The sequence below is a fragment of the Pyrus communis genome, chromosome 4, assembly GCF_963583255.1.
Source record: "Pyrus communis chromosome 4, drPyrComm1.1, whole genome shotgun sequence".
Taxonomy (NCBI): Eukaryota; Viridiplantae; Streptophyta; class Magnoliopsida; order Rosales; family Rosaceae; genus Pyrus; species Pyrus communis.
Genome location: NC_084806.1, coordinates 5,632,297 through 5,660,219, shown reverse-complemented (window position 1 = coordinate 5,660,219; position 27,923 = coordinate 5,632,297). Strand labels below are relative to the sequence as shown.

At 36.2% G+C, this 27,923-nt stretch overlaps 4 protein-coding genes across 4 annotated transcripts; 1 reads left to right on the top strand and 3 right to left on the bottom strand.

Moving 5' to 3' along the window:
• Nucleotides 1-225: 225 nt before the first annotated feature.
• Nucleotides 226-2,936, bottom strand: LOC137732571 (L-tryptophan--pyruvate aminotransferase 1-like). Its single transcript, XM_068471887.1, has 5 exons — nucleotides 2,745-2,936; nucleotides 2,267-2,573; nucleotides 1,214-1,506; nucleotides 820-1,124; nucleotides 226-536 (listed from the first exon to the last, which is right to left on the bottom strand). The coding sequence occupies exons 1-5, from the start codon at nucleotides 2,855-2,857 to the stop codon at nucleotides 337-339; spliced, it is 1,218 nt and encodes a 405-aa protein (XP_068327988.1). The 5' UTR covers nucleotides 2,858-2,936; the 3' UTR covers nucleotides 226-336.
• Nucleotides 2,937-8,743: 5,807 nt separating this feature from the next.
• Nucleotides 8,744-12,146, bottom strand: LOC137731633 (uncharacterized). The gene is made up of 8 exons (XM_068470795.1): nucleotides 11,426-12,146; nucleotides 11,204-11,298; nucleotides 10,942-11,045; nucleotides 10,721-10,821; nucleotides 10,266-10,369; nucleotides 9,541-9,978; nucleotides 9,317-9,448; nucleotides 8,744-9,221 (listed from the first exon to the last, which is right to left on the bottom strand). Exons 1-8 carry the CDS (start codon nucleotides 11,696-11,698, stop codon nucleotides 9,062-9,064), a joined length of 1,407 nt encoding a protein of 468 aa, XP_068326896.1. The 5' UTR covers nucleotides 11,699-12,146; the 3' UTR covers nucleotides 8,744-9,061.
• Nucleotides 12,147-16,517: 4,371 nt separating this feature from the next.
• On the top strand, nucleotides 16,518-18,758 carry LOC137731337 (large ribosomal subunit protein mL101 (rPPR4)-like). The gene is made up of 2 exons (XM_068470440.1): nucleotides 16,518-16,789; nucleotides 17,388-18,758. Exons 1-2 carry the CDS (start codon nucleotides 16,565-16,567, stop codon nucleotides 18,630-18,632), a joined length of 1,470 nt encoding a protein of 489 aa, XP_068326541.1. The 5' UTR covers nucleotides 16,518-16,564; the 3' UTR covers nucleotides 18,633-18,758.
• A 2,261-nt stretch (nucleotides 18,759-21,019) lies between these two features.
• On the bottom strand, nucleotides 21,020-25,630 carry LOC137732440 (protein neprosin-like). The gene is made up of 7 exons (XM_068471747.1): nucleotides 24,943-25,630; nucleotides 24,741-24,827; nucleotides 24,273-24,485; nucleotides 23,585-23,749; nucleotides 23,055-23,108; nucleotides 22,780-22,926; nucleotides 21,020-21,628 (listed from the first exon to the last, which is right to left on the bottom strand). Exons 1-7 carry the CDS (start codon nucleotides 25,327-25,329, stop codon nucleotides 21,251-21,253), a joined length of 1,431 nt encoding a protein of 476 aa, XP_068327848.1. The 5' UTR covers nucleotides 25,330-25,630; the 3' UTR covers nucleotides 21,020-21,250.
• Nucleotides 25,631-27,923: the final 2,293 nt, after the last annotated feature.

Here is a 27,923-nt window from a genome sequence, read left to right as displayed (position 1 = left end):
TTTTTTTTTTTTTTTTTTTGGAACCTTTATCTTGGGACCCCCCGATCTTGAAATCCTGGATCCGCCTGGATTGGTCTTGGAAAACCCTCACCTGTATTTAGTTTTGATTTCATTTACTGACGTGGTTGCTTAGGTTTTAAGTATCAAATTTTGAAGTCATAACAACAATTTATTTTGATCGAACCTCGTCCGGTTTCATTTGTTTGGTGTGGTACGTTGCTCTAATACAAACAAGACTTGTTTTCGCCGCAGTTCAGATTATACCAAAGAAAACGAATTACAAATCGAAAATAATAACTCTGTGATCGTCTGTGGTTGAGTACTGGATTACACTAATTAATGACCATTAGTAACGGATTTGATAGTTGATAATCTCTCCAAGAACTTGTTAAACACGTCTTCCCTGCTCAGCATGCTAATCCTGACGTACCTCTGATCAACCCCAAAGCGCCTCCCTGTTCTTCCTTGCACTTTAATCTGTCCTCTCAGAACCTTCTCTGTGTCTACATCCTCCTTGGCCTCCATCCATGCAAATGCTGCGCATTGTAGAAAAGCATTCCCAATATTAGAAGGGCCAATTTAATAAATATCATAATTTCATCGATGGGGAAGTCGCGAATCGGAGAAAAACAAAGAATGAATAGGTACGAGATTAACTAGCCTCCTTAGTTGATGTGATTTCTGTTTTTTCCAGTGTTGGATCATGAACTTTAACGTGGAACCTAACTCACGCTTTGTTTTATTATGTGATAACAAACCCATTTTAAGTGTTTAATTAGTTACTTAGATGAAAAAAGAGGGTAACAATTATGATTTTACCTGGATATGGTTCAGTGGACTCTCCAGAGAAGATGCAGTACTTTTGGGGGTAGTTGGGTAGGCTGAAAACTACACTTTGCTCGACCACTTTTCTTAACCTCTCCCATCTGTCCGCCATGATTTGCCGGCAATGGTCGAAGAAGAGCTCAGAGTTGTCAGTGGACTTGCAGTTTTCATAGTCGTCGCAGATCACTCCCATTATCTTTGCAGCTCGTTGCTGGGAATCCTTGGACACACCAAGTGAGCTCAGCTCTACAAACTTTGACATCTTTCTGGCAACCTCTTTGTCCTTCACAATGGCCCATCTGATAAAATACAAGACCGAAATGAATAAAGTAACTTTTTTCAAGTATCAATAACAATTCTCGTTATGATTTATTATACTTGGACTCACCCAATGCGAGAACCGGCATGTCCGGTGCTTTTGGAGAATGTGAAGTACATGATGTCATGATCGGCCGGACGAGTAATTGGAGTGTACTGTGGCCAATAGTAGGCCAGGTCATGAATGAGCTTCCCTTGATCACCCCTGTTCTTCACGACGGCCTCTCGGAGAGTGCCGTCGGGGTTGTTTGGGGTGTTGACCACTTCAATGTAAGGTCCATGTCCAGTTTTGTTAAAGGTATATGCATCGCCTGTCCATTTGTACAATGCAGAACGAATATAGTCTGTTTCATCCGGATATGACTGCAACCAATAAGCAAATATTTGACTCAACTTAGTTAATAACGACCTAGAAATTAAGTAAAAATCGAAGTTATATTGAGTTTAATAGAAGGAAAACAAGTAATTAATTAGAGCGTAGAGAATCTAAGTAAGGTTGGCTGGAAGTAATCTGGTTAGTAACAAACACGACATGGCCATGTTACAATGTTTAATTTTCCAAGGGTTTCAAAACACAGGACTACGTGCATATGTTTGTTGCATGTTCCCAAACATGATTATGTTTTCAAAAAGACATATTTGCCTCTTTGTCGCATTTCCCATGCAAAAACATCAGCATGTTCCGCGACAGTCTTCTCGTAATTTCAATCCTCACAACTCAAAACACCTTCTGCAGAGTGCAGATCGAATACTACTACATTCGCAGCATGCAAAAGGAAAACTATGACATAAATATGTGTACTTAAGTTTTATTGATCCGTTAAACAATTTGATATGTTATGCTTAAATTATCGAGTCTAAATTATCTAATATAAAACTGTTTGAAGTTTTATATATATATATATATATATATATATTATAAAGTAAAACAATTAATATAAACTGAGTAATCCAGATTGATTGTCAACCGCTGAAGCAGCAATCTGTTGATCCTTTGGAGTTGACTTCACTAATTAACAAAGCCAAAATCAAGATCCACATATGATCAACAAAATACAGAAAATCAATGGCCGTAATTGCATCAGGGAAACTTTGCCAAATGTCAACGAGTAGAGAACCTCACCGAGTAGTAAGGGGCGGCAGACACAACGCTGACCGGCTCGGGCCCGCCAGGAGAAGTGAGAGCATACAGGGCAGCCTGATACAGCTGAGTCGAGCCTGTCCCCACCACGATATGCCGATCACCGTCCACGACGGCGTTTCCAACCGTACGATGAAGTCTTCTGACCGCCGCCTCCAATGCTGGCTCCAAAAACCAGCACACGCTGGTGAAATCGCTGATATAGCTCATCAACTCGCTTCCGGAGATCACCATCGTGCACTTGTCCCCCATCTTGCTCCAATAGGATTCGTACACTGCCGGGTCGCCCCTGTCATCATTAAAACCGGAAACACCATAAATGTCGATTGCATGTTAACCTAATTAGTAAACTAACCAAAACGATCAGTTGTTGGAAAGATTCGTCGCCATTAAACGACACTAAATAACAAAATGTTACATCCTCTCTACCCCAAATAAAGAAGCTAAAGAGAGCACTTACTGTTCGAGATTGAGGACATGGTCGGATGGCGGTATCGTGCCGCCGTTACCATTGGCCGGGGACACAGAGGAGGTTTTGCTATTGGAAGTAGGGTTCTCCGTGGTGCCGCACATTGTCTCTGTTGCTCTAACAAAACACAGCTATTAATTTGTCTTGAGTTTTTGATGTGTCTCTACTCTCTCTCTCTCTCTCTCTCTCTCTCTCTCAAGTCTCAAAGTTGGGTCTCCTCGTCTGTGTTTATTTCCCCATTTATAGAACAAAATATGGAGAGGATGTCTACCTTCAGGGACACCGAGATGCATGAACCCTAATTCCTATTTCTTTTTTCCTTCCTATTTGGTTAAATAAAAATAAATTAAAAATTAAAAATTAAAAAAAACTGACCATACCAAGCATGCTCCGTCCCCTTTTAACTTGGAAAATCTAAGAACCTCCCAATAAATAGGAAATAAATCTCAACAGCAATGACCGTAATTAAACAGTTCTGTTAGAGGTAAGATTTTCTGAGCTAATCACTTTCCAATTTTTTTTTTTTTTTGAACAAACGATTTTTTTTTAACAATAACAAACGATATTATCTACACTAAGGCAGGAGGTGGATTTAGCCTTACAATGGGCTAGTATAATGTGGTTCAAATTCGCTTTTAGCGAAAATTAAACCTAATACATCTCGCTTACAAGTGAAGATGAATACCACTAGACCGTATTACTAAGTATCAATTACTTTCCAATTTTGGAGGAATTTTTTTATGTGTCCATCTTATATTTTAAGTTTCCCGTTATAACGTTCAGGTACCAACCACACCAAACAGTGAAAACTTTTCACTTGATTTTTTTTTAAACTCACGGTAATATTTAAATATAAATTTTATATTTTGTGAAATTGACGTAGATGATCACGATTATTTACTAAATATATGTACATGTGCAGATAGATGCCAGTATAAACATATGTATTTAAATTTTAAACAAGTCTAATTTTTACAGATCGTTTCCAGAAAAATTGGTAAATTACAGTAGATGATCCAGATATTAACAAGGCTGGTATATAAATTTCAAAACTAAAACCTTGTAACATGTATAGAGGTCATGGCACTTGAACCCTAAACTTATTATATATCATGCTAAGACAAAAATCATGTGAAAACAAAAAATCTCAAATTATATATTGGCAGGAAGTACGATACCTAATCACCTCCACGATCCCAGAACTAAAGTGAATTAGATCCAACAAATTAAATAGCTTCACCTTCATACGTAGATCCAAAAGAGACGTAGTACATCCAAATGGAAATTGAAATGAAGTAACTCTCCTATAGAGGGCAATCAAATTAGCAAACTCCTCTAAAGAGGAAAATCAAAACCAAACTCTAAGACAATTCTTTGGAAATGATTAAACATAAACAAAATAAAAAGGATACCAGTTGTACGCATAGTGTTGAATTGACTCAATTTGATCGCGACACAATCCGACATCTTTCATGACTTTCAGCTTCCACCTTACATCGAAGGTGAAAATTAAATGAAAATCTTGCACTTACTGTGTGTGTGGGCCAAAAGACAACGATTATGTACAATAACAACGTTTCGCAACTAGGATTTTAAAAAAATAAAAATAAAAGGATATTCATTGAAGCAGTCCTTAGCTATTTTGATTGTTTTAAATGACAACGCAATTCTAGTGTTTTTGTTTATCGTGAATTAATTCCTTTGAATAGGAAAATTGTTGAAGTCCTTTTAAAACTAAAGGCATAGTAAAGGCTTAAATCGAGCCAGTTTCCCACTTGATACAATCGCTCGATTAGAAGTCAAACATGTTTACTAGAAGTATCTAGTAGGGGCAAGTTCACACAATCAATCATTTGGTAGATTTCGAAATTGAAAAAAAATATATCTTAATAATGCATTTTCTTTGAGAGATGCAAAATGCCTTAAAATGTGTATTTTATAATTTTTGGTAGTCGGAAAACTCTAATTAGAGAGATGTAAAATATCCATTTTGGCTAACAAATATTGTAAATAAAAACTTAAGTTTACACATTTTCTTACATCTTCTGATAGTAGGTCTCGCAAATCAAAAAGAGAAATATAATTTGCTTTCATTTTATAAAGTAGAACTCTCATTTACATCTATCAAAAATATAAAATAAGATGTAAATGAGATTTTTACATCTCAAATTTACATATCCGCATTAAAATGCTCTAACACGTTTAGTTTACACAATAACACAAAGCAAATTAATGCATCAGTTGTTTATTCGGTCGGCCGATCGACTTCGATTCTTGACTTCAAATTAATGCTTTCTGGTCAGACTTTGACTTAAAGGATCACAACTGAAGCCACATAAATTATTAGTATTTTTAGATTCCTATCTTTCATTGGGGTCAAACATTGTTCAAGATGTGTAGTTTAGGTCGACCAAATAATAGTTTAATTCTGAACTGTGTTGTTCTTTTGGTTTGAACACTATGAGCTCTTTTGAATGCATTTTTAAAATGATTGAAAGCGTTTTTAGAGAAAATGTTTGTTGGTTCCAAAAGCACTTAAAGTGCTTTCTACAAAAAAACACTAGTTATGTACTTTTTCTAGAAATCACTTTAAATGTTTTTCCATAATGTACTTGTATTTTTACTAAGGATTGATTCCAAAAATATTTTCACTAAAAGCGCTCTCAACAATTTTAAAAGCACATTCAAACGAGCTCTATAACTGTTAATTAATTAGTTAACTTTGGTTTTATGCTTTACAATTGTGGAGTGGAGGTTTAAGAAATGAGTTTTGGTCCCGATACATGCATTGCGTTGCATCAACAAAAACATGCACATTCCCATGTGCCACCATTGATGATGATGATGCTCATGCATGTGCTGATTTTACTAAGAGCGAGCCTACGTTTAATCCTTACTAATTAACTGCATGATTTCGTTAATGCAGTATTAATACAAAATTGACAAATATATAAGAGTCTGTTTGGTATTGGATTTGAGTCCAAAGTTTTTAACTCAAAAATAATTTTTAAGTTTTAAGGTAAAAAAAACCTATATGGTAGGCCCATTTTGCAAAACTGGACTCAAAAAATTTTAAAAACAGCCCATTATAATTTGAAAACAACAAAAGTTAGGTTTTAGGATTTTTTTTTTTTCACGAATTCATTTCCTGTACCGCGATGGAGATATGAGTTGCGCCGCGCATACCACAAGCAGGCCTTGCGCCTCACTGACGACAAACGACCAAGGATAAAGACGAACAGATAATCCTTTTTTTCGAGTTTCCAGGTCTTTGAGACTGCAATTCCTCAATCCAATTCAAATAGACCCTTTTCACCTTGTGTATTTGTGACTCAAATTTCTGATTTAATTTTATGTATCTCTCTCTCTCTCTCTCTCTCTCTCTTTACTTTTCTGTATTATTTGTTTGTGTTAAATTGCATGAATGCTTGATTGTTTGTATAATTGCTCAATTCTGTGTTTTTATTGGTGGTTTCGAAGATCTATTGCAGCTGAGTTTATTGGGTTTCTTTAAAATTAGGCAACTATTGGGAAAATTGGTGGAAAATGTTACAAAATTTGTAAAAATTGGGAATTATTATCATATATTGTTATTGAAGGTTTTACTTATTGATTTGTGTGAAATTGGGTTTCTGTTTCTATATTTTGAACTATAAAATGGTAGAATTGCATTGGCGCTATTGATGAAACACATATCAGTGCATGGGCTACTTCATCAAAACAAATTTCATACCAAGGTGGAAAAGTTAGTGTGAAGGAACGGCTAATGACTCGAGAGTGTTGGCATGTTCAAAACAAATTATTATCATATTATGTTGGCATGTTCATTTAACATGATGTTCACATATGTCTACACCGGATGTGAAGGAACGGCTAATGACTCGAGAGTGTTGATGGATGCAATAACAAGAGAAGAGAATAGGTTTCCAATGCCTAAAGAAGGTACGAAGTCATTGAAACATATCAAATTACTTATAATTTTTTTTCTTGTTGTATTTGGCTCAAGTGAAATACTTGTATGCATTGTTCTTAGAATAGGAAAATATTATGTTGTTGATTCCGGCTATGCCAACATGAGTGGGTTTCTTGTACCATATCGCAAAGTGCGTTATCACTTGCGTGATTTTAGAGGAAGAGGTAAACATCCAAGAGGAGCAATGAAATTGTTCAACTTTAGGCACTCATCACTACGTAATATTGTTGAATGAGGCATTGGAGTGCTTAAGAATCATTTTCCTATTCTAAAGTTGATGCCAAATTATCCAATTAGGAAGCAAATACGCATTCCCGTTGCATGTTGTGCCATGCTCAATTTCATTAGATGCAATCAAGGAATGATACTTTGTTTCAACAATTTGAAGACAATGATGTTGATGTGGTAGATGAAGAAAGCTCGGGGGCGAATCAAGAAGGGGAAAACATGCATTTGAATGACGACAATGTTATGAATGATGTTAGAGACCACATAGCCGGATCAATGTGGCTTGATTACGTCAATAACAATTACTCTCAAAGTTCATTGGTGTTCTAGAATGTTTTAATGTAATATTTATTATCTACGACTTGAAGTTCAATTTGATTATCGAGCATATATGTGTTGTATTAGCACATGGATATGAAAATAGTATGTTTAAGGTTTAATTTCATTTGTTTTGTATCTCTTAAAACAAATACATAATTGGGGGAAATTTTTTTTAAAAAAAAACACTGTTTTCAAGAGTTAAACCAAACTAGTTTTCAAATTTTTAGATTCAAAAATAGTTTTAAATTCAATACCAAACACATTTTTGAAACCTAAAAAAAACAGTTTCTAAGAAATGTTATTAAAAGTTAGTTTGAAGAACAATTTAAGTTTTTGAGTAGGATACCAAACAGACTCTAAGGATTTCGAGGCTTTCCATCATCTTAGGGCTTGTTTGGAATTGCTTTCAAAATGATAAAAACTTTTGATGAAAATGTTTTTGGAATCAATCCTTAGTAAAAACACAAATGAATCCTGAAACAACACTTGAACTAGTATTTCCTAGAAAAAGCACCAGTAATTTTGAAAGCATTTCCAAACGATTACTTATTGTTGTTGTGGTAGAACACTTTTTAATAAATCCAATTATCTTGTGTATCAGATTACTATATTGTAGCCTAATTCTCAGTAAGAGGTGGACGATCAAATGCATGGTAAAAAGTAACAACGGTGTAAGGATTTGTAATTTTAAAGATGATTTTTGCCTATTTATAAAAGATGTGGACTGAACTGTTACATGTCGTAAACCACAAAATGCAGTGTGTAATTAATCATAAAATATAAAGAAAACTAATGAAAAATGTTTGAAAATTTTGAGTTTTAACGATAAGGATAAAATAAATGGTAAATTAAATAGTACCAGAATTAACTTTTTAGTGTAAAAATATAATTTTTTGTTAAAACGAATAATATCAAAAACATTTCGTTAAAGTTCTCTAAAATCTATTTATATTTCCCACGTCTCTTTCTTTGGATGCTCTGGAGAAACAAAAAGGATTTGGGCCTTTACAAAACGGAGCATAGAGATGTATGGGCCTAGAAGGTGTCGTGGGTCTAGTTTAGCCCAAGTTTAATTTGTCCAAACAAACAATGCACATATGATCCAGATTTGTTGGAACAAGGGAAAGAGGAAGGAGCCAACATTGACGGAGACCAAAACTGTACTATTGCAAGTTTTGTGTTTCGAAGTGTCAATAACAACTCATTTGCTTTTTGTGTATTTATTTGAGATTTATTTTGAGGTCTTGTTCCCGGTTAAAAAAGAAGGGTGATGAGGTTTTATCTTATGCTAAAAGTGACGACATTTGAGACAGGCTTATAGTTGAAGTGATCACGAGCATTTACTTTGTATCCGAGCTCTCATGCTTGAATCTATCCCACAATATCGCTCGAAAGAAAATTGACAATTTATGTGATTGCTCATATCTTAAAAAAGGATTCATGCGCATGTTGAGAAATGAAAATGGAATTTTGGGTGTATAACTTAAATTGTATACTCTGTTTCCAAAATACATCAACTCTGGAAAGACCAAAGAGGTCTGAAGTACAAAGCTAAACCCTATAAATATCTCTCACTACACTACAACAAAGCCACACAAACTGTACCAGCGGTCGGAGGGTGAGTGAAAAAATTCGAAAAATCGAAGAAGGAAGAAGAAATAAACATATACATGAGGTCAGGGAGGGGGAACAAAGGCTACTGCTGGTGCTAATCAATAGCTTTCTTTGTTTTAGATTTTAGATTCTAATTTTGTAGTATATTGCGTGAGAGTATTGGAATGCTGAACTAATGGTGTGTTTCGTTCGGTAAAGTCTGCGGAGTTTTTCTAAACACATGCTTTCTGCAGCGTTCGAAAATGCTGTCGTATATCAGATCAAACTGAACTCCGGCCCTCTCCCGATTAATAATGAAGAATATGTGATCAGCTTCCACAATCTTGTAGTACCTGCATTGTAATCAAGTTCCACATTTGTTGTTTTGTTCAATGACAAACAATGAAGAATACGTAGTGATGGTCAATCGAGAAGTGTTTGTACTAACCAGATGCCAGGTTGCAATGGATGACAATCTGAATCATCTTTTACAAACCGACTGGGATGTTCAATGGGGAGAAGAGGGCGAGTCATGGAGATGGTATTCAAAGCTCCATCATTGTCCTGCCAATCCTCATCCCTACACACGAATTATTCACACAAGGATTGAGTCATGACAATGCAAATGAATTTGAGTCTTCAATTACTTTTGACATGTGCTTAAGAACACACCTGTAGCCTTTGTATGGGGGAGGGACATCAGGAGGGTGCCGCCATTGGCTCATTTGCAATACTCTAATGAAAAGCAATGGATGAATTCCGAATATGCTTGACGGAACTGTGACACCCAACACCTTCCTCGTACGCTTAGTGGCATAGCTGAAGTAGTATGTGTTGGGAAAGGAATGGAGATGGCTGTTGAGTCTTGCGGAGCCTTGAAGTGTGAGGTCCGGGAGAATCCAATCGGTAGAAGCGAATGGGCCTGAGTTTCCCAAGAGGCAATCAACAAGACCCCTAACGCCCACTTTCTTCCAGGTCATGTTATAGTGATCAAACCCAAAGTTGTAATAAGCCTTCAGCCAGGGAATGTCCAACCAATCGTAAATTATCACTCCTAGCCGGCATAACTGCAACAGACATATAGGTTTCAAGGTTTTTCCATCTTCTGGCCTGTGAAATACAGAAACCACAGTTAGTATTTTAGCATTCAAAGATTATTATTCACAAATTTTCTGGTCGTTCTGTTTTTACCTTTTGTTTTGCATATAAAATTATGGGTTATTATAAATATAAAACAAAGGGAGACAAAAATCCTGAGGTCACGAAAGACGTTTCTTTCTATTACTTTGCTCTTTTAGGCAGCCAATCATCGTATTGCATAAGTATGTGCATACGTATTTGCATTCGTCACACAAAGTTTATAGACAAAAGAATAAGACGATGAAATGGAAACTCACTGAATTCCATCCAAGTAGGTTCTTGTTGTTCCATTGAATGCTCCTGACAATGACGTGATGCTCAATACCCAATTCTCATTAGTGTTCTCAAATCCCTTGAACGCCTGAATACAAAATCAAACGTTTCAGTCAACAAAATCAAACATTCAGTCAACAAAATCAAACATTCAGTCAAAAATAAAAAGAGGATTTGGATTGTTGTTCAAGGCATGTTCACTAAGAAAGCGCTGTGACGAAAAACTTGAGTAGGGATGCCTGACCACGTCATCCACAGGGTACATCTCACAAAAGCATGAGACCGTCTGTACTTTGATCCTGCTTGACCGCTATTGGTCTCAGCGTGTGTGAGAGCTGCCCTCCCTACTCAAGTATCTCTCACTCGGAAGAAAAACTAGCCTAAAACCAATTCATATTCTTGACTTTAGCATTGATTTTAGGATGCTAATTGGACTAACCTTATCAGCAAGCATTTGCTGCAGCACACGGACAACCTGTGCTCCGGCAGAATGGCCGACAAAGTGAATAGGGTGATCCTCATCCCATTCAGGGTAGTGCCCTGCATATCCCAATTACAAATTAGCAATCAGAGACTCGCTATGAGCCTATGAGGCCTACTATTTCCGTACAATTTCTTTCATCAAATTACTAGACAAATGAACATGAGGAAAGCGCGAACCTTGTTCGTAAACTCGACCGAATTGTGAGTGCCCACAAGCCTTGCTGTGTTCTTCACCATAATCGACTCGCCCGCCCTTCAAATAGTAGAACAATTCACGAGCCCTGAAACCACAAAAACCTCCATTAAACCTGGTTAGCAATAGGATGCAGAACAAAACGGCTATTGGGGGAAATATCCGAGGTCCTTAGTTTGATTCTCGCTAACCAATTATCGCTTGTATCGAAAAAAGGAATATACTTTGAGGCTCCAAAGCACAAACCTATCATAAATGCTCGTTAGAGATCCCAAATCCGGCACCAGAACCCTTTCATCCTTCTTCTCCGCCCCGGCGAAATACGATAAACCTCCCAATCTCTGCAAAACACACGAAATCCGAAACACCCAGTTACAAAAAATGAACAAAATTCGATTTCAAACCGCAAAATGCTCCATTTGCGGAAGGAACCGGAACCCATTTCTGAAAAAATAAAAACAAACATACCCCTTTGCCAAAACCAAATATCCCATGAACCAAAACAATAGGCGGCAGGCTGCCATTGGCCGACGGGTCTCTCTGCGCCACCACATCCTTCACCTCAATGCTCATGTTCGGCTTCGATTGCAAATTGCTCAGCGCCTGCGACAGATCGCCGGCCACGGCGGTGCTGAAGATGTAAAACCCGTACAGCAAGTGAACCAGGCTGCTCACAAAAAGCTCCGAAAATTGCAGGGCCGCAATCCATAGTCTTATCATTTTCTCCAAACTTCTCAACATTTATTATTACAGAGCCTTCTCCTTCCTCAAGAAACTCAAAAAACACAAAACCCAGAAGGCTCCTTGTTGCAGAAAACGAAAAGGTTCGAGCTTTTTTATATAAGCATGAAATTTGAAGGATTCATGAAGGTCCCCCTTCTATACCATTTCAATAGAAGGGGACAAATCCGAAAATCCTAAGTCTCTGAAACTCCGCGGTTCTTTGTTTTTGTATGAAACAAGAGGGAGAGGAATAAAAGGAAGTAAAAAAAAGAGGAAATGGAAAAAGGATTAGTCTTTGTATGCTCTTGAGAAAATTGGAAAAAAATGGAAAAAAATGGGAGTTGGAACTGCAACCACAATTCTCTCGTTTCCCAACTATCTGCGTCTCACGCGAGTCACAATCCTCTCAGCCAATCAACAGGGCCTACTGTTAGTTCCTTCTTTTGTCGTTTGAGTTGAAGGCAGAGAGGAGAGAGAGAGCGCAAAATAGAGGCCAGAAAAAAGCAAAAGCTGTCGACGAAGAGAGGGAGAGAGGGTTGGTGGTATGAATTGATGCAACGTGTCCCCTTTGGAAAACCGCTTCAAGAAATTATAAGAAATTATAATAAGAAAAATTAATAAAAAAATTTGAAAATTTTGAATTTTAATGAAGACAAAATAAATAGTACTAATATTATTTTTTAATGTAAAATATGATTTTTCATTAAAGTAAACAATATCAATAATTCTTTTGTTAAAGTTCTCATTATAATAACTTGCAGGGGTTGGTCACGCTGAGTTGAGTGATCAGCACTCAGCAAACATTGTTGGGTTGGAGGTAGATTTTCTGCCCTCCCACTTTTCGTACCGTAGTCACAGTTAAGTTACGTTAATATTTTATATTATTATTTATTTTTGTTTTATTATCTCTATAAAAAATAATATAAAATATTGATATTATTTAAACGTAATCACATAAAACAAAAGGGTATAAAAGGACACAGAAAGTGAAAGAGCAGAAAATCTGCCTCCCTTAGGGTTTGGGATAAGGATTTTGTATGTGTTGTGGATGAGGACAACAAACTTCTAGGCGTTTCTACAATTTGTGCCAAGTGTGTGCTGGAGCTCTGCTGGATTGGATTTGAAAGATTTGGAGATAGAGAAATGTTAAAGGAACATCATTATAATTTAACGTTAATTTATGTATTAATATTATAAAATATTACATTAAAAATATTAGATGATAAAGAGTTCATAAAGAATTCTACTTCTAATATGATTTTCTTATCATTTCTCTTGAAAATTTGGAATTCCCTTTTTATTTGTGTCGCTCGTAAACTTGTAAACTTTGAAAGGTAGCCCTAACCCACAACCGACCAAAAACAACGGTCCTTGAATTCAATATCCAGCAAAGAAAAGAAACCCATATTTCCAATCACGCGCTTTCAACGAAAGGTGGAGTTTGACCAAACAAAAATAGGTAAGGCCAAGATGAGAATAGCAACATATATGGATTGATTTTATTTTGGACGTTGCAGTTTAATAATATTATATTGTAAAGAAAAACTTACACAAGTTATGTATTATTAAATCAAATATTGTCAAATTAGAATGTCACCTGATGAAAAATCCGTTATATGTTAGTTATTTTCATGTATGAGACATGAAAAACTAGTTCTTTTATTTGGATCAATCATGAAAAATTTGTTGCATATATGTTAGTTATTTCATATATGCAAGCACACATCTGCTAGCTACTAACAGTTCCCAACCTCTCATGGTACGGTCGGTTGTTCTTAATTTCTTACACGCTGACCACATTTGACTTCGCTTTTGCTAGTCTTCACAGAGAACAATTAACCCATGATGATGATGCTATAGTTTGTGTTCATTGTTGAATAGATACTGCACTTTATGACATACAATTTAATGAGAAGAGTATCAAAGTCGGAATTTTATCGTAATAAAGCATAATAAAATGATCCTACGAAGGAATAATGTGAGATATTTCATCAAACGCATAGTTTCTTTCTTTACAAAAGAACTCAAAGTGGGATCAAGGTTGTATAAGAATATTGAAACAATACAAAAGATATTGGAATCAATGCATTGGCCCCCATTGGGATTGTGAATAGTTTGTTAGGTCCCATATATTTTTCTTTGTGGGAAAGATTATGCGTTTGTTAGTTTATCTTAGCTGTTTTTTGTACCTTATTTTGTTTTAATTTTTTCAAATATTTTGTAAAACTTTCATTCTGACTCAATGTTCACATAATAATGAATAGACCTGATATTTTGAATCAGAGCTGTTAACCCGATTCAACCCATTAATATTAGTATTTGGGTGGATCCTTAATGAGTCGGTCGCTAACGGGTGAACCCGTTAACAATCCGTTAAATAACGAATCACTTTGGGTCAACCAGTTAGACCCGTTAGCACCCCTTAGTTGAGGATATTTTAGTAATTTCAATCAAGTCTTAACAACAAAAAATAAACTTTATGCAAAATAATAATAATAATAATTGTTAACGGGTGAAACGGGTCGGATTCAGATGACCTGTTAACTTAACGGATCGGATTGAACCCAACCCAAACCCAATAAACCCGACCTGTTTACAGATCTAATAATGAATACTTAGGCAGTTAGGCATATAGAGGCAATTGCTTTCATTGGCGCCCTAACGTGATGCCCTAGTGATTAGGGTTAGTAAACTAAACAGATTCGAGTGATATGGCCCGCTATTCACATAATAATAATTTGATAAGGGAAGGTGTCCCGCACGTTTTGCAAAACGTGGTGGGGTTTTGATGAATGGGTGCATATACAAATTCATTGTTTTTTCTCTTTTAAAAAAAAGGGACCAGTTCAATTTATTATTACGATTTAGTAATATTTCTCTTCACTTGTAAGTAAAAGATATGTAGATTCGATTATTGCCAAATGCGAATTTGAACCACATTATTGTTAACTCATTGTGAGGCTAATTCCACTTCTCTTTCTCAATGTAGATAATATCTGTTGTTAAAAAAAGAAAAGAAAAGAAAAAAAGGATCAGCTGGTTACTTTGTAATGGTAGTCCACTTTTTTGGACCAAAAAGACTTATTGAGTCATTGCAATCTTTCCTTAACCAATATCATGTAATCACCAAAACCATGAATCGATCTAAAGACGTATTGTATGAAATGCGAACTTGAAATTCGTCATCTATTACTGAGCCGCTCCATGATAATTCATGCAAATTCATTGTCGGCTGTGACTGGATAAATAAATAGAAAAGACAAACAGGTTGGCTCCGGGCAAATAGAAGCTGCCAGCGGGAGTAATCCCAGCCCTAAATAATAAATAATAATCCCCACCATTCTAGAAACAGGGAGTTTGGCGAGCGGTAGTCCATCCTGCGCTGTTGCTAGTTGTACAAAGGCAGACTGCTTGCATGGTTTGATGAGTGCCGTTGTTGTCCATCCTACGCCACTAAAATAAAATGTAAGGAAGGTTATATTTTTATGTAACATTAGTGTACTATTGATATGATACATTAATGTGTATATATCAGGTTAATAATAAATTTATCTGATTGAATATTGGTTATATGCATCATTTGTCATACGCGATGATACAATAATATAATAAAAAATGTGATATTCCTAGCATGACTCATCATAGAAAATTGCATATCATAACTTCGTTTTTTGCTGTGATACTTACCACAATTTCAATATTACATTTGTACTACCTCTCTAATAGAAGTAGAGCCGACCAAAACAAGTGGATCATACCTCTATTAAAAGCATCATCCAAACGTGGTATGAAAAATAAGGTAATGAAATATTTTCATAGGTAAATGGTCCCATATTAACTATTTGTTAGGCAAGAACACATGAATTGGATGGACTAAACGTAGTTCTGGTTTCATGTTTGGCAGCTAAACTAAATTTTGTATTGGATTAAACGACTAATAATTCACTATCCCTTACCTAATTATTTGGAAGTAACTAATAAAAAATTTTAAACAAAATTGTGAAATGCTAAAAAAAAAGAAAAAAAAAAAAAAAAAAAGAAGGAAGCGAAGAAAGGATAACTGTAAACTGCCAGAAACGAATACGACAAGACGACGACGTTTGCTTTGATGATACGCTGGCCACGTGAAAGTCCAGCGCCAAATCTGAAAGTCGGAAAGCAAAGGCCAAATATTTGGTCAGCAGAATCTCCTCTATTCTGAAAACTTCCAGTGCATCATTTGCCACATTAATCACATGACGTAATTGATGATTTAAAACTGCTAATCCCAATTTTCAAAACGTCGTCGTTCTAGAAGCGGAGATTCTAGATTGTTAAAGTAGGCCCAACCCCAAAACTGAACTCCCTCAAAATTACCGGGAGGGCACTCCTCTTTTTTATTCTTCTACATTTATTCCGTTGTTTCCGTCTCTTGATTTCATTTTATTTTTCCAATCCAAAGGTTGAAAACAATAAAAAGGAGTACCGTAAGAGAACAAACGGAGATTGCGAAAATCAGTTTCGTGTCAAGAGCATCATCATTCGGGTGCGAAAATCAGTTTCCTTTCAAGAGAGAATCATCATTCGAGAGTGAAGATTCTGAAATCAATAATGCTACGTAGACACATGTTGAAATTTTATAATATATAAGTATGTTTCCACATATAATAGCGTGGTACATCTCTATTAAAAAGTGTATAAGCAAGTGTGTTTTTTTGTGCGTAAAAAAAATCCAATTTAGTCTTACTGGCCCAAAACTTCCTAACCTTAAGTCAATATTCATTGGGCTTTAAGGTAGCAGGCCCAAATTACATGTTGAGCCCAAAAATTCACTCCCCTGTCGATTTTCATTCCCCTTGGATCACTCTCTTCTCTCTCTCGCAAAACCCTAATTTCAGAGGTCCAATGGCGCTGCAACAGTTCGGGCGGACGAAGAGCGTGACGAAGCGGTCGAGCAAGTACTTGGAGGAGGCTCTGTACCTGAGGCTGTTCAAAGACGGCGGCTCCGAGGTGAGCGTTCGGCAGCAGCTCAATGAAGTCCTCAAGAGCCGCAAGCGAGTTTACAAATGGGAGGTCGGCGACACTCTCAAGAAGCTTCGCGAACGCAAGCTTTACTACCCTGCTCTCAAGGTCCGTAATCCCAAAATCCCAACATTTGTATTTGGTTACGGATTTTGCTGCGTATTTTTTACACAAAATTTGCTCAATTTATGATCTCCGAGAGCAGTATTTATAGATAATTGATTTGTTGAATTTATGCCGAGCTTAGAAGTAGGATTTGATGGATAATTATTTAAAGTGTATGATTTTGAAAACTCAGTGAAATGGTTGGAAATGTTTATTGTAATTTTGATGATTTTGTTCGAGAAATGTTGCATATTTTTTGTATGAGAGGTTAGAATGTATGGTTGTTTGTTGAATCGCCAAAGTGAACTTACGCTTATATGTTTTTTACATGCATTATGGCTATTCGTTGTATGTTTATCTTAGGGGTGAATTGTTCTTGATAGATGCCAATTTGAATTGATTTGTTATATCCAGCTCGAGATTAGTATTCCGTGTGGATTTCATACAATATTTTTTCTAGTCTCTTTTTAGAAAGATATTGGATAAGATAAAGCTTGATCCTTCAACATTTTTCTTTGTTGCCTTTTTATGTTTCTTGTTTTCCCTGTTCTAATTTGAACTGCAAGACTAGATGTAGATGCTAAGCTGTTTAACATTACAGCTCTCGGAAGCTATGGATAGAAGAGGAATGAACAAGACAGTCAGTGATCAGGCAATACATCTTGATCTTGTTGCTAAAGTCCGAGGCATTCTTGCTGCGGAAAGTTATTTCATTGATCTTCCTGAATCAGCAAAGACCAATCTTTGTTACGGGGCCCTGCTCAACTGTTACTGTAAGGAATTGATGACTGAAAAAGCCGAAGCCCTTATAGAAAAGATGAAGGCTCTTAACCTACCTTTAACCTCCATGCCTTATAACAGCCTTATGACCCTTTACACTAAAACTGGAAAGCCGGATAAGATCCCAGCCATCGTACAAGAAATGAAGGCCTGTAATGTCATGCTCGATTCCTATTCATACAATGTCTGGATGCGGGCACTGGCTGCTGTTAATGATATTTCTGGGGCTGAAAGGGTTATTGATGAGATGAAGAGGGATGGTCGAGTTGCCAGTGATTGGACCACGTATAGCAACATAGCTTCAATTTTTGTTGAAGCTGGCATGTTTGAGAAGGCAGAAAATGCGCTTAAAGAATTGGAGAAGAAAAATTTGCACCGAGATCTTTCGGCTTTCCAATTCCTCATTACATTGTATGGTAAAACAGGGAACCTGCGTGAAATTTATCGGGTATGGCGTTCCTTGAGGCTGGCTTTCCCTAAAACTGCAAATATCAGCTATCTGAATATGATCCAGGTGTTGGTCAACTTGAATGATGTACCAGGTGCAGAGAAAACTTTCAGGGAATGGGAATGCCAGTGCTCAACCTATGATATTCGGGTAGCAAATGTTTTGATTGGAGCTTATGCTGAACAGGGTATGCTAGAGAAGGCCAAGGAACTCAAGGAGCTGGCCCGCAGGAGAGGAGCCAAGCCTAATGCAAAAACCTGGGAGATCTTTCTGGATTATTATCTGAAGTCTGGAGAATATCAATTGGCGGTTGATTGTGTTGCCAATGCAATATCCATTGGTAGGGGGGACGGTAGGAAGTGGAGTCCGTCACATAAGATTGTCAAAACTTTGATGGAGAATTTCGAGCAAGAGAAGGATGTTGATGGTGCAGAAGGTTTTCTGGAGATTCTGAAGAAGTCCGTAGAATCCTTAGGGGTTGAGGTGTTTGAATCATTGATCAGAACTTATGCAGCTGCTGGAAGGACAAGTCCTGCTATGCGTGCTCGTTTGAAAATGGAGAAATTGGAGGTGAGTGAAGCCAGTGAAAAGTTGCTTGAGGCCGTATGTGTGGAATGAGATTTGGTTATCTTCCCGTATATGTATTTTCTTCAGACTATTTCGAGAAAACGAGTTTCCTTGGTCTTGCTTAGGGGTTTATGTTCTGATAATAAAACGTTCCTTTGTGCACCATAACCTGCATCATATGATTATTGTTGTAGTTTTGATACTGAATTCAATTCTCGACTTATTCTGCGTTGTACCATTTACAGTATTCAGGTCTGAGAAGAACCAGGGTCCCTTTGACCTCTCGTCCAAGCCCACCATCGAGATTATTAAGTCGAACCTTGTTCCACCCAAGAAGCCCAACTTCTATAGGGACACATCGACTACTACATGTGCATCTCTAATAAAAATGTAATTTTTTTTTTTGTATTTTTGTCTCACTCGAACTTATGTTTGTCACACGTTATGTGATAGATGTGCATGTGCTAATAGGGCAGCCCTACTGAAAGTTTCTTCTGTGAAATGAACACTGGTATAGCTGATGGCTATGATACATTGTCAATCTATTCCGGGCCACCCCCCAACCCCACAATGTGTCATGGTGAGTGACTGTTAGTCACCACTCGCAAAAGAGTATTGGATAGGATTGTCTCGTGCATCAACTTACTCACGTAATGGGTAAATGCCGGCATTATACAATCGTGTTCGATGAAAAATTCTTCTATGCAGACGGGTGCACTCACAAGGGAGTGAAACCCTTTGGCACCCCACCATTGAGTGAGACGAAGACTTGGCGTACCAAAACTTTCTCCACACCACATGTACAGTTAGTGAGAGCTCCATTAAAACGTAATGGAAGACCAGGCATTCCATTTGAATCATCTTTTCCAAAGTCAATGCTCTTAACAGTCAACTACTCTGAGAGAGAGAGAGAGAGAGAGAGAGAGAGAGAGAGAGAGAGAGAGAGAGAGAGAGAGAGAGTTTCATATATATATATATATATATATATGGAATACGACTTCAATTCATGCAACATCATGGCATGTGAATGTGATGTTCATGTGCTCATCTCATCAGTCATGTCGATAATCCACATTCCATGCATTCTCTGGCTTAAATTACAGGTCAACAGATTTGACTTTTCGTTTATTCCACTAACCACCGACTTGGCTTCCAAGTCAAATTCTCTTTTTATCTCTTTTATATTCTTCACTTGTTGCTCTGCTACAAAATAAGAGAGACTTCAAGGCATCCCTTTGAATCATTTCACTGCTACGACAGTGGAGGATACATGAAATTTTCATTTCGCACGTCATTTTACTTAGGTGCTCCTGACCTTTTACTTTACTTCAGCCTCTTTCAGACATCTTTTTTAACGTCTTATCTCTTTAACAATCATGCTCAAATGTATAATCAATAGAACATTAGATAACATATCCAATATACACTAACCCTAATACTAGACGACTCGTTTCCATTGGAAGGAATCTGGTTTGCATGATAGTGTCGACACCTTTTTTATATAGCATCAAGCTTAATAATGACTAATAAGAAATAAAGTAAACTTTAAGAAAAAGACTGAATCCCAAATCATGCATGGAGGAGGCATCGTCGACATTTTCATGTGGGAACACGAAACAAGGACTCAGAAATATGCTTAACATTGGTACCGTATGTCAATAATTAATATGTTATATAATTAGTTTTGGGGTTCTAGGTAATTAAATACATTATTGTATAGTTTAATGATTTTGTGCGCGTGTGTGAAACAGTGTCATTGTCTTCAATGGCAAGGAACCCAACGTATAATCCTTGGGCACAGCTTCGGCTTCACAGTTGTAACCTTCGGCACGCATGGGATGGGACACCAACTTGTAATTATCTTTAATTAACAAAAAAAGTTTAGTTAGTCTTATATATTATTATGCTTTAAGCACTGGACCACATGGTAATGATCTATAGCTATGGACTATAGGGTTTTTTTTATGCACAATAAACTAGATAGGGTGTTTAAGGCTACACTATTTTATTATTTTGGGTTTTTGAAACGTTTTCCACTCAATAACGTTTACTTTATTTTTGAACCAATTATGATTTTTTTTTTTTTTTTCTAAAAAGGAGACTAGCGGGTGGATCGACTATGACAGTTTACTTTTTTGAGGGTCGAAAAGACTCCTAAGACGTGCTGCAAAATACGAACTTGAAATTCATCTCCATCACTGGACCATCCTATGGCGGTTGACCAATTATGATTGTTGGGAGAATGTAATTTTCAATGGGAAGCGATTTATATGATGTTTTGTGTTATACATGCATATAACTCTCTTTTGATTTGTTCAATCTGATGGCTAAAAAAATCCAAAAAAATGAAAATTAATTGCGCAAAAAACATACACAATTTCGCATATACAACATAGGCGAAAACAAAGCACAAAAGAATGAAATCAAGCCATAGTATATTCACTATTTTTTTTTGTTGCCCAAAATTTACATAGAAGTCCCTAAGGGTGGTATAATGAATAAATCACCAGTTAGCTGGGAGAAAAAGAAAGAGGGATTAACAAAGGAATACAAATACAAGAATACCCAAACTGAACTAACGATGGATTAACCCAAAATCACCCAAGAAAAAAGAAAATTGAAAATTTTAATATTATGTAAATATAAAATCCTAGCTCTATACCTTTCCCTTAGGGACACCTCACATTTCTTCCAGGACCTCCATAGTAAAAATAATTCCCCCAAACGTTGTTAATCCCCCCTTGAATATCATAGCAATTTGGATGATCAGCCAAAACTTTGAGGTTGGATAATGGGATTAAGCTATTATCCCAATCCACAACCTGCATGTTTCGAAAATATGAAGCTTTTCCAAACCCTTCACCTGCAAAGTGCCCACTGCCCATCTGTGTGGCTGTGTGGGAGCCTGAAGGCCTCGAGTTCACAACTTCTCCACCAAATTGTACCATGCTTGCGTGGTTTTGAAGGTGAGTGAACAAGAATGATGGCCAGTATCCGACTAGGACTCCGTTCCCGAATTCCAGCCACCAATTTCCATGCTTTGGATCCTACAATATGCACAAGTAATTAGGGTTACTATAAGTTTTTACTTTCTTCTTCTTCACTAGTGTGACTCACCCATGAAAACTAGTTAGTTGGTTCGTGAAACTAATACACATTATTATTCGAGCGATATTGAGGAGGGGAAATTAAACAGAGAACTTAGGTACTTAAACACTTTAGCTACAAAGGACTTGCATGCATGGTGATTACAAAAGCATATGGGAAGTGAGTAAAATGGATAAAGCAAAACCAAGTTTATTGTACTATGTCACCTTGAGGAGTCAAAATAAGGAAAACCCTAGAAAAGAAAAAGCAAATGATGGAAGGGCCAAGGAACTCTTTCTCTAGTGAAAAAAAAAAGAAGGGAATCCAGCAAAGCAGAAAGCACGAGGAATTTACAGCCCATTATTTTGGACTTTACCACTGCAGCAGGCACGCCTGCGGATAATTTTTTTATTTTTATTTCTGGTGTTAGGGTTTTCTTTATTTCTATCATTTGTGGATAAATTGTTTGTTGTTGCAGTTCAGGCGTTTGGCTAAGGTTATTTAACATGGCAATCCTCTAGCACATGTGACACTGCTAAATCTGTGGAGGGCCTATTACTAACCATCGGATTTGCGGACTTTTTGAACTTTTCCTGATTTGGGAAACTATACAAATCGCTCAGTCAAAGTGTCATCCATCGCCAAATAACTATCCTATATAGTATTTACCTTCCTGGCATATAGGGACCTAGAACATTCTTGGCTATGGGTCCTTAAGCACCTAACTTTGAATGTACAAAAATGGACCGATAAGGTGGGAGTAGGATTCTCTTTCCTCCTAATCTCTCTCTCCTTGTCTTTCCTCCTATTTAAACGGTTAAGATTGAGCTATATCAACATCTTGCTTTGAATTTTTTGTAGGGAAGAAGACAAAAACAAAGTATGAGAGGAGAAGAGGGAAAGGGAGGAAAATAAAAGAGGAGACAATCCTACATAACTTTTTTATTGAGCGAGAAAACGATATATTCATTGAAATCAAATAAGGTGACATAACTAAAAACCTGTAGATCACTACTATTTCCATGCCAGATTTACTAAGGGGATTTTATTTTATTTTATTTTATATTTTTGGGGTGGAGTTGGGGAACCTGGTATGAAAAGAAAAGGTTACCTTCCAAATTAACAAGCTAATATCAAATTGTCCACCATGGTAGCAAGAAGTTGGAGAAATTGCGGCTCCAATGGCAATTCTACTATTGGTCTGAACAAATCCAGAACACAGTAAATTGTAGCATCCAGTTGCTTGATATGCATCCGTCTGCAAAATAAATAATATAATAATTATTATTATTATGGTCTGTAATTATTATTATTACATCTTACTTATTATCAGTATTATTATATCTTATGCTTGTCGTCGAAGGCAAGGTGATTTTGTATACTTACAGTCCAATAAGTAAAGAATCTAGGGTAGTTGTCCCCATACAGCTCTGGACTGACCTGCACAAAATTAAATGAATTTAGCCCCCCCATTAATTTAATACATTACAATGCAGAAGAACAAGATGAAGACGACGACTCAAAGAATAGAGGTCGTTGAGCTGTGTTCACTGCCTTAAATGTCAAAATTATTGATTTGTACTATATGGATTGAAATTCAAACAGTCTGCCACCATCGTATTGCGCGTTACACTGTATCTTTCATGGGTTAAATCACTCTTAAACTTGTAATCCTACATAAATAAATAAAGTCAGAGGGACACTCAACATGTAATGAAGACCGTAAATATGGATATATGGTCAATTTATTGCCTGCTTAGGGTCAGTCGGTTGTATTTTCTATTAAAAATTTGTAATCAGTTCTATCGGTGCATGTTTCGAGAATCCTAGCCCTACCAGTTCAATAATTAAACAGAGAAAGAGAGAAAATTCAAGGTTAATTAGAGGGGAAGTTTAGTGATGAAAGATACACATGCCTGCCAACCAGCTTCAATGGTGTTGAGGTCATCACCAAATGAACCAGAGATGACCCACATCTGGGACAAGCTGAATTCATATTGATTAACAACTTTGGGGGCCCAGACATTGATGCTAGCTTTGGCTCCATAGTATTGATCTCCACTCACATACCCAACTGCATGCTGCAAAGTGCAAACCCAATTATCACAAAACATAAACCACAATCAGTGCACAATTATTTAATTTAATCTTCACTAATTTGATTTTTCATGTATTTGTTTTTTTTTTTTTTTTGCCAAATTTTTCATGTATTTTGTTAGAAAAAACATTCTGAAGGGCATGAAAACATGGTGGAGTTGCAAGTTCCTTGGGAATTAGTGCAACTCCAAGCAGCAAAAGCAGCCATGAAAGTCTTTAATTACTACTAATGGAAACTGGAAACTCAGCTGAGAAAAAATTGCAGGAAAAAAACAGTAGATCACCTACATTGGTCTCAAATATATATTAAAAAAAAAGAGGATGACTTAATTGAAAAAATTAGTAAAAAAGCAGTTTTTGTACCTACACTCTTTCATTCATTTATTTAATTAAGTCTAATAAATTACTAATTGACTGAAATTAATTAAATTAAAATGATAGTGACTCTTCGGAGACAAATTCTGAGAATTCCTCTGTTTCTTGTTTGTACAATTTACAAGCACTAACCTCATGGCCATTACTGGATGTATCTCTTCTGACATGCCTTCTTAGTTTTCTTCCAAATCTTCTAACAGAGCTGGCTCTCATCATATCTTCCTCTCTTGTTCTTCTAATTGGAAGTGTTCCTTCTGGGCAGAGATTTCCTGACATGCTCCAAAGCTGGTAATTTTCAGCGGCCATTCCTGGCGGGTTTTGGCCTTTCGGTCTCTCCGGCGGATCCTAAAAAATTCAAGTAAAAAAAGTTATCAACTTATCAAGACTTCTCCTTTGCCGGCTCGTCAGCTGATGACTAGTTTGATAACCATTTCGTTTTTTAAGTTTTTAGTTTTCATTTTTTATTTTTTGTGCAATGTTTGACAAAAGAAATGAAAACTAAAAACTTTTAAACGAAATAGATATCATACTGCCATTTAGAGTTATGATTTTCTAAGAACCTTGAGAAAATTTGAATTCGCTCAAGGAAGAACTAAGTACCAATGGCTTCTGTCCTTTTAACTGGGGATGATCGAAAGCTGGTTGGTGATGAGAGAGAACACAATCTATAAGATCGCCATCCGGACTCTGCAGAAGCAACAAACAAAACCCAACAAATTAAATATTAAAAATAAAAAAAAATAAAAAGAACAAAACAGAGCAAAAACAGAGGGAAAACAGAGCAAAATTAAAGACAAAATGCCTGAAATGTCTTGAGAGCAGGCTTGTTGATCTTGTTAAGACGTGCTCTTATAGTCTTCAACTTTTTCAATTCTTGCTCTGGCTTCAACGTCTGATTGGCGGCGGTTTCGCGGCGGATATCAGAAGATTGTGCTACCGGACACATTGAAGAAGCAACAAGAAGGAAGCAAATAACAATGGGAATGATTGGGGAAATCTTGGAGTAGCTACAAGCCATATTGCTTGAGAAGTTTTCTTGTTTTTTTGCTTTTGTTGAATCCTCTTGTTGTTGTTGTTGGTATTGTCTTCTTCTGTAGTCATGAAATTTGCAGCATAAAATATTGGTGCTATTTTTTGTCCATGGAAGCTCAGCTCCCACCAAAGCCAGTATCCAATACATGGTGACCATATTCTAAGAAGAAAACCTACTCACTCCCTCACCATTTCCAAGGATTTTGAACCCTAAAAAAATATGAGAAAAACTTGCTTCTATTCTTCTTCTTCTTCTCTCTCCCTCCTCTCTGTTTCTCTCTCTACAGCTCTAGAGAGGTTAAATTGAGCTTCTGGGCACAAGCTGATTAAAAAAAAGAAGCAAATGGGTTGTGTTTTCTTAAAGTTTTGGCCATGTGGATGTGGAGTTATAAATACTGGATAGCGAGGTTTAAATTAGGAAAATAAAATAGAAAAAGAAGAGAGAGAGAGATAGAGAGGTTATTGTGTGTAGTGTGTGTTTCCAGTCTCCAATACAAAGACTGAAACTTTAGCTTTTGTGTTAATTTTATAGGGGAAAACGGGACTGATTGCTGCTGTTCTTTATTTGTTGGCCCAAGGAAGAGATGGGAATTACGCTCGAGTCTGGGTATCAAAAGTTCTGCGCTTTGGCTGTTCCCTTTCTCCCCTCCCTAGATGTTCTTTCTGTCAGCTGTGCTAGGTTTGTACCACTATACACACATATTTTTTACCTCTTACACACCACTCTTAATTGGACTATCGGATTGAAAACATTGAAGAAGATCAATGAAAAAAATTAACAATGGTGCGTGAAAAGTAACAAGGAGTGTGTGAATAGCACTACCCATCATATTATCTCCCACTTTTTAATTAGTGGTAAAATGTCACAGTCACATTGTTACGCATTTCACTAACACATCGGTTAAACTACAAGTAAATGACATAGTTGATACAAATAAATTAAAATATATTATATAACAAATAGATGGATAATACATACTGAAATTTTTTAATAGTTTACATACCAAAAAACAACACACTCTAATTTTTTTAGTGTATTATTTTTTGGTGTCATTTTATTTCTCAGGGATTGGATATTAGAATACATTGTGTTGATTTAATATTTAATTATAGCATCCCTTAATCTAAATGGGATTTCATCTGAGAACAATGCACCTTTTGAAGCTGTCGTTTTATGCGAGGTATTAGCCAAATGGTCTGGATGCGTCATATTGTGTTCGGCATGCTGAGTCGGCAGTTGGCATGCGTACCTGGTTATGTGCAGTCATTGCATGCTTCTGCACTCACTCATGCAATTCATTATCGTTAAACTGCGTTTAGTGGCTCAATCTTGATTTTGTGTTTGGTTAATTACCTCAAGAGATCGACTATTATTCCCACTGTTTATTACTTATTACTGGCCTAAAGGGTTTGTTAGAAGATTCTTACACTAGTAAAAAAAAAAAAAATCCTTGCATGACGAAACATTAAACTTTATCACACAAAATCTTGCGCGACAAAAAACACATCATCGCGCAAAGTGACTTTACGAAATTCTAAGCTTCGTTGCGCAAAGTCTTGCGCGACGAAAATTTAAACTTCGTTGCGCAAAGTCTTTACAAAAATAAATAAAAAAATTTAATCTTTGCGCAACGTAATTCAAATATTTCGTCGCCTAAACCAAATTATTTTCATTTTTTATTTTGTACGCATAACACTTAAGAAATTGAACGGTATATATATGTATTAAGTAGCTTTAAATTTATTGTTGTGGTTCGGATCGGGTTTTTGTTAGAAAAATATATTATTGTAGTTTGGATCTAATTTTTGTTAGAAAAATATATTTTAAATTGATGATCGAATTAGTTCATTGTATTCATATAGGGTCAAGGAGTGTAGTTGTAAAAAATCATCAAAATCGGAGTTGAAATAACCATTAAATCATGATTTTTCGTTTATAACCGTCGAAAAGTTTTATCCCGTTACTTGATCTCTGAATGTTTTTTTTTTTTTTGTGATTTTTGTTGTATATGATCTCAAAGTATATACAACAAGTTTGACGGTTGGATCATTGAAACTAGTTTCGTAGAATGCGTATCTCATCAAAACAATAGATTCACTAATACTCAGAGTTTATTTATATTTTCATTAAGTATAACATAAGATTTTGTGGTATCCACTAGTGTAAATATTTTAAATTGAAGATCGTACGTATTTAGTCACTGTATTCATATAGGGTCAAGGAGTGTAGCTGTAAAAAATCATCAAAATCGAAGTTAAAATAACCGTTAAATCATGATTTTTCGTTTATAACCGTCGAAAAGTTTTGTCCCGTTACTTGATCTCTGAATGTTTTTTTTTTTTGCAATTTTTAGTGTATATGATCTCGAAGTATATACAAACAAGTTTGACGGTTGGATTGTTGAAACTAGTTTCGTAGAATGCATATCCCATCAAAACAATAGATTCATTAACACTTAAAGGTTTATTTATATTTTCATTAAGTTTAACATAAGATTTTGTGGTATCCACTAGTGTAAATATTTTAAATTGAAGATCGTACGTATTTAGTCACTGTATTCATATAGGGTCAAGGAGTGTAGCTGTAAAAAATCATCAAAATCAGAGTTAAAATAACCGTTAAATCATGATTTTTCGTTTATAACCGTCGAAAAGTTTTATCCCGTTACTTGATCTCTGAATGTTTGTTTTTTTCGCAATTTTTAGTGTATATGATCTCGAAGTATATACAAACAAGTTTGACGGTTGGAT

What these genes read in the sequence shown, in the direction of transcription:
- LOC137732571 (XM_068471887.1), bottom strand. Translation starts at nt 2,857, where the DNA reads ATGTGCGGCACCACGGAGAACCCTACTTCCAATAGCAAAACCTCCTCT. An exon ending in CTGCCGCCCCTTACTACTCG is followed by an intron (nt 1,507 to 2,266) that starts GTGAGGTTCTCT and finishes TATTGGTTGCAG; the next exon opens with TCATATCCGGATGAAACAGA. An exon ending in CATGCCGGTTCTCGCATTGG is followed by an intron (nt 1,125 to 1,213) that starts GTGAGTCCAAGT and finishes GTATTTTATCAG; the next exon opens with ATGGGCCATTGTGAAGGACA.
- LOC137731633 (XM_068470795.1), bottom strand. Translation starts at nt 11,698, where the DNA reads ATGTTGAGAAGTTTGGAGAAAATGATAAGACTATGGATTGCGGCCCTG. An exon ending in CCCCCATACAAAGGCTACAG is followed by an intron (nt 9,449 to 9,540) that starts GTGTGTTCTTAA and finishes ATTCGTGTGTAG; the next exon opens with GGATGAGGATTGGCAGGACA. An exon ending in CCATTGCAACCTGGCATCTG is followed by an intron (nt 9,222 to 9,316) that starts GTTAGTACAAAC and finishes ATTACAATGCAG; the next exon opens with GTACTACAAGATTGTGGAAG.
- LOC137731337 (XM_068470440.1), top strand. Translation starts at nt 16,565, where the DNA reads ATGGCGCTGCAACAGTTCGGGCGGACGAAGAGCGTGACGAAGCGGTCG. An exon ending in TTTACTACCCTGCTCTCAAG is followed by an intron (nt 16,790 to 17,387) that starts GTCCGTAATCCC and finishes TTAACATTACAG; the next exon opens with CTCTCGGAAGCTATGGATAG.
- LOC137732440 (XM_068471747.1), bottom strand. Translation starts at nt 25,329, where the DNA reads ATGGTCACCATGTATTGGATACTGGCTTTGGTGGGAGCTGAGCTTCCA. An exon ending in TAAAAGGACAGAAGCCATTG is followed by an intron (nt 24,486 to 24,740) that starts GTACTTAGTTCT and finishes TGAATTTTTTAG; the next exon opens with GATCCGCCGGAGAGACCGAA. An exon ending in GATTCTTTACTTATTGGACT is followed by an intron (nt 22,927 to 23,054) that starts GTAAGTATACAA and finishes TTTATTTTGCAG; the next exon opens with ACGGATGCATATCAAGCAAC.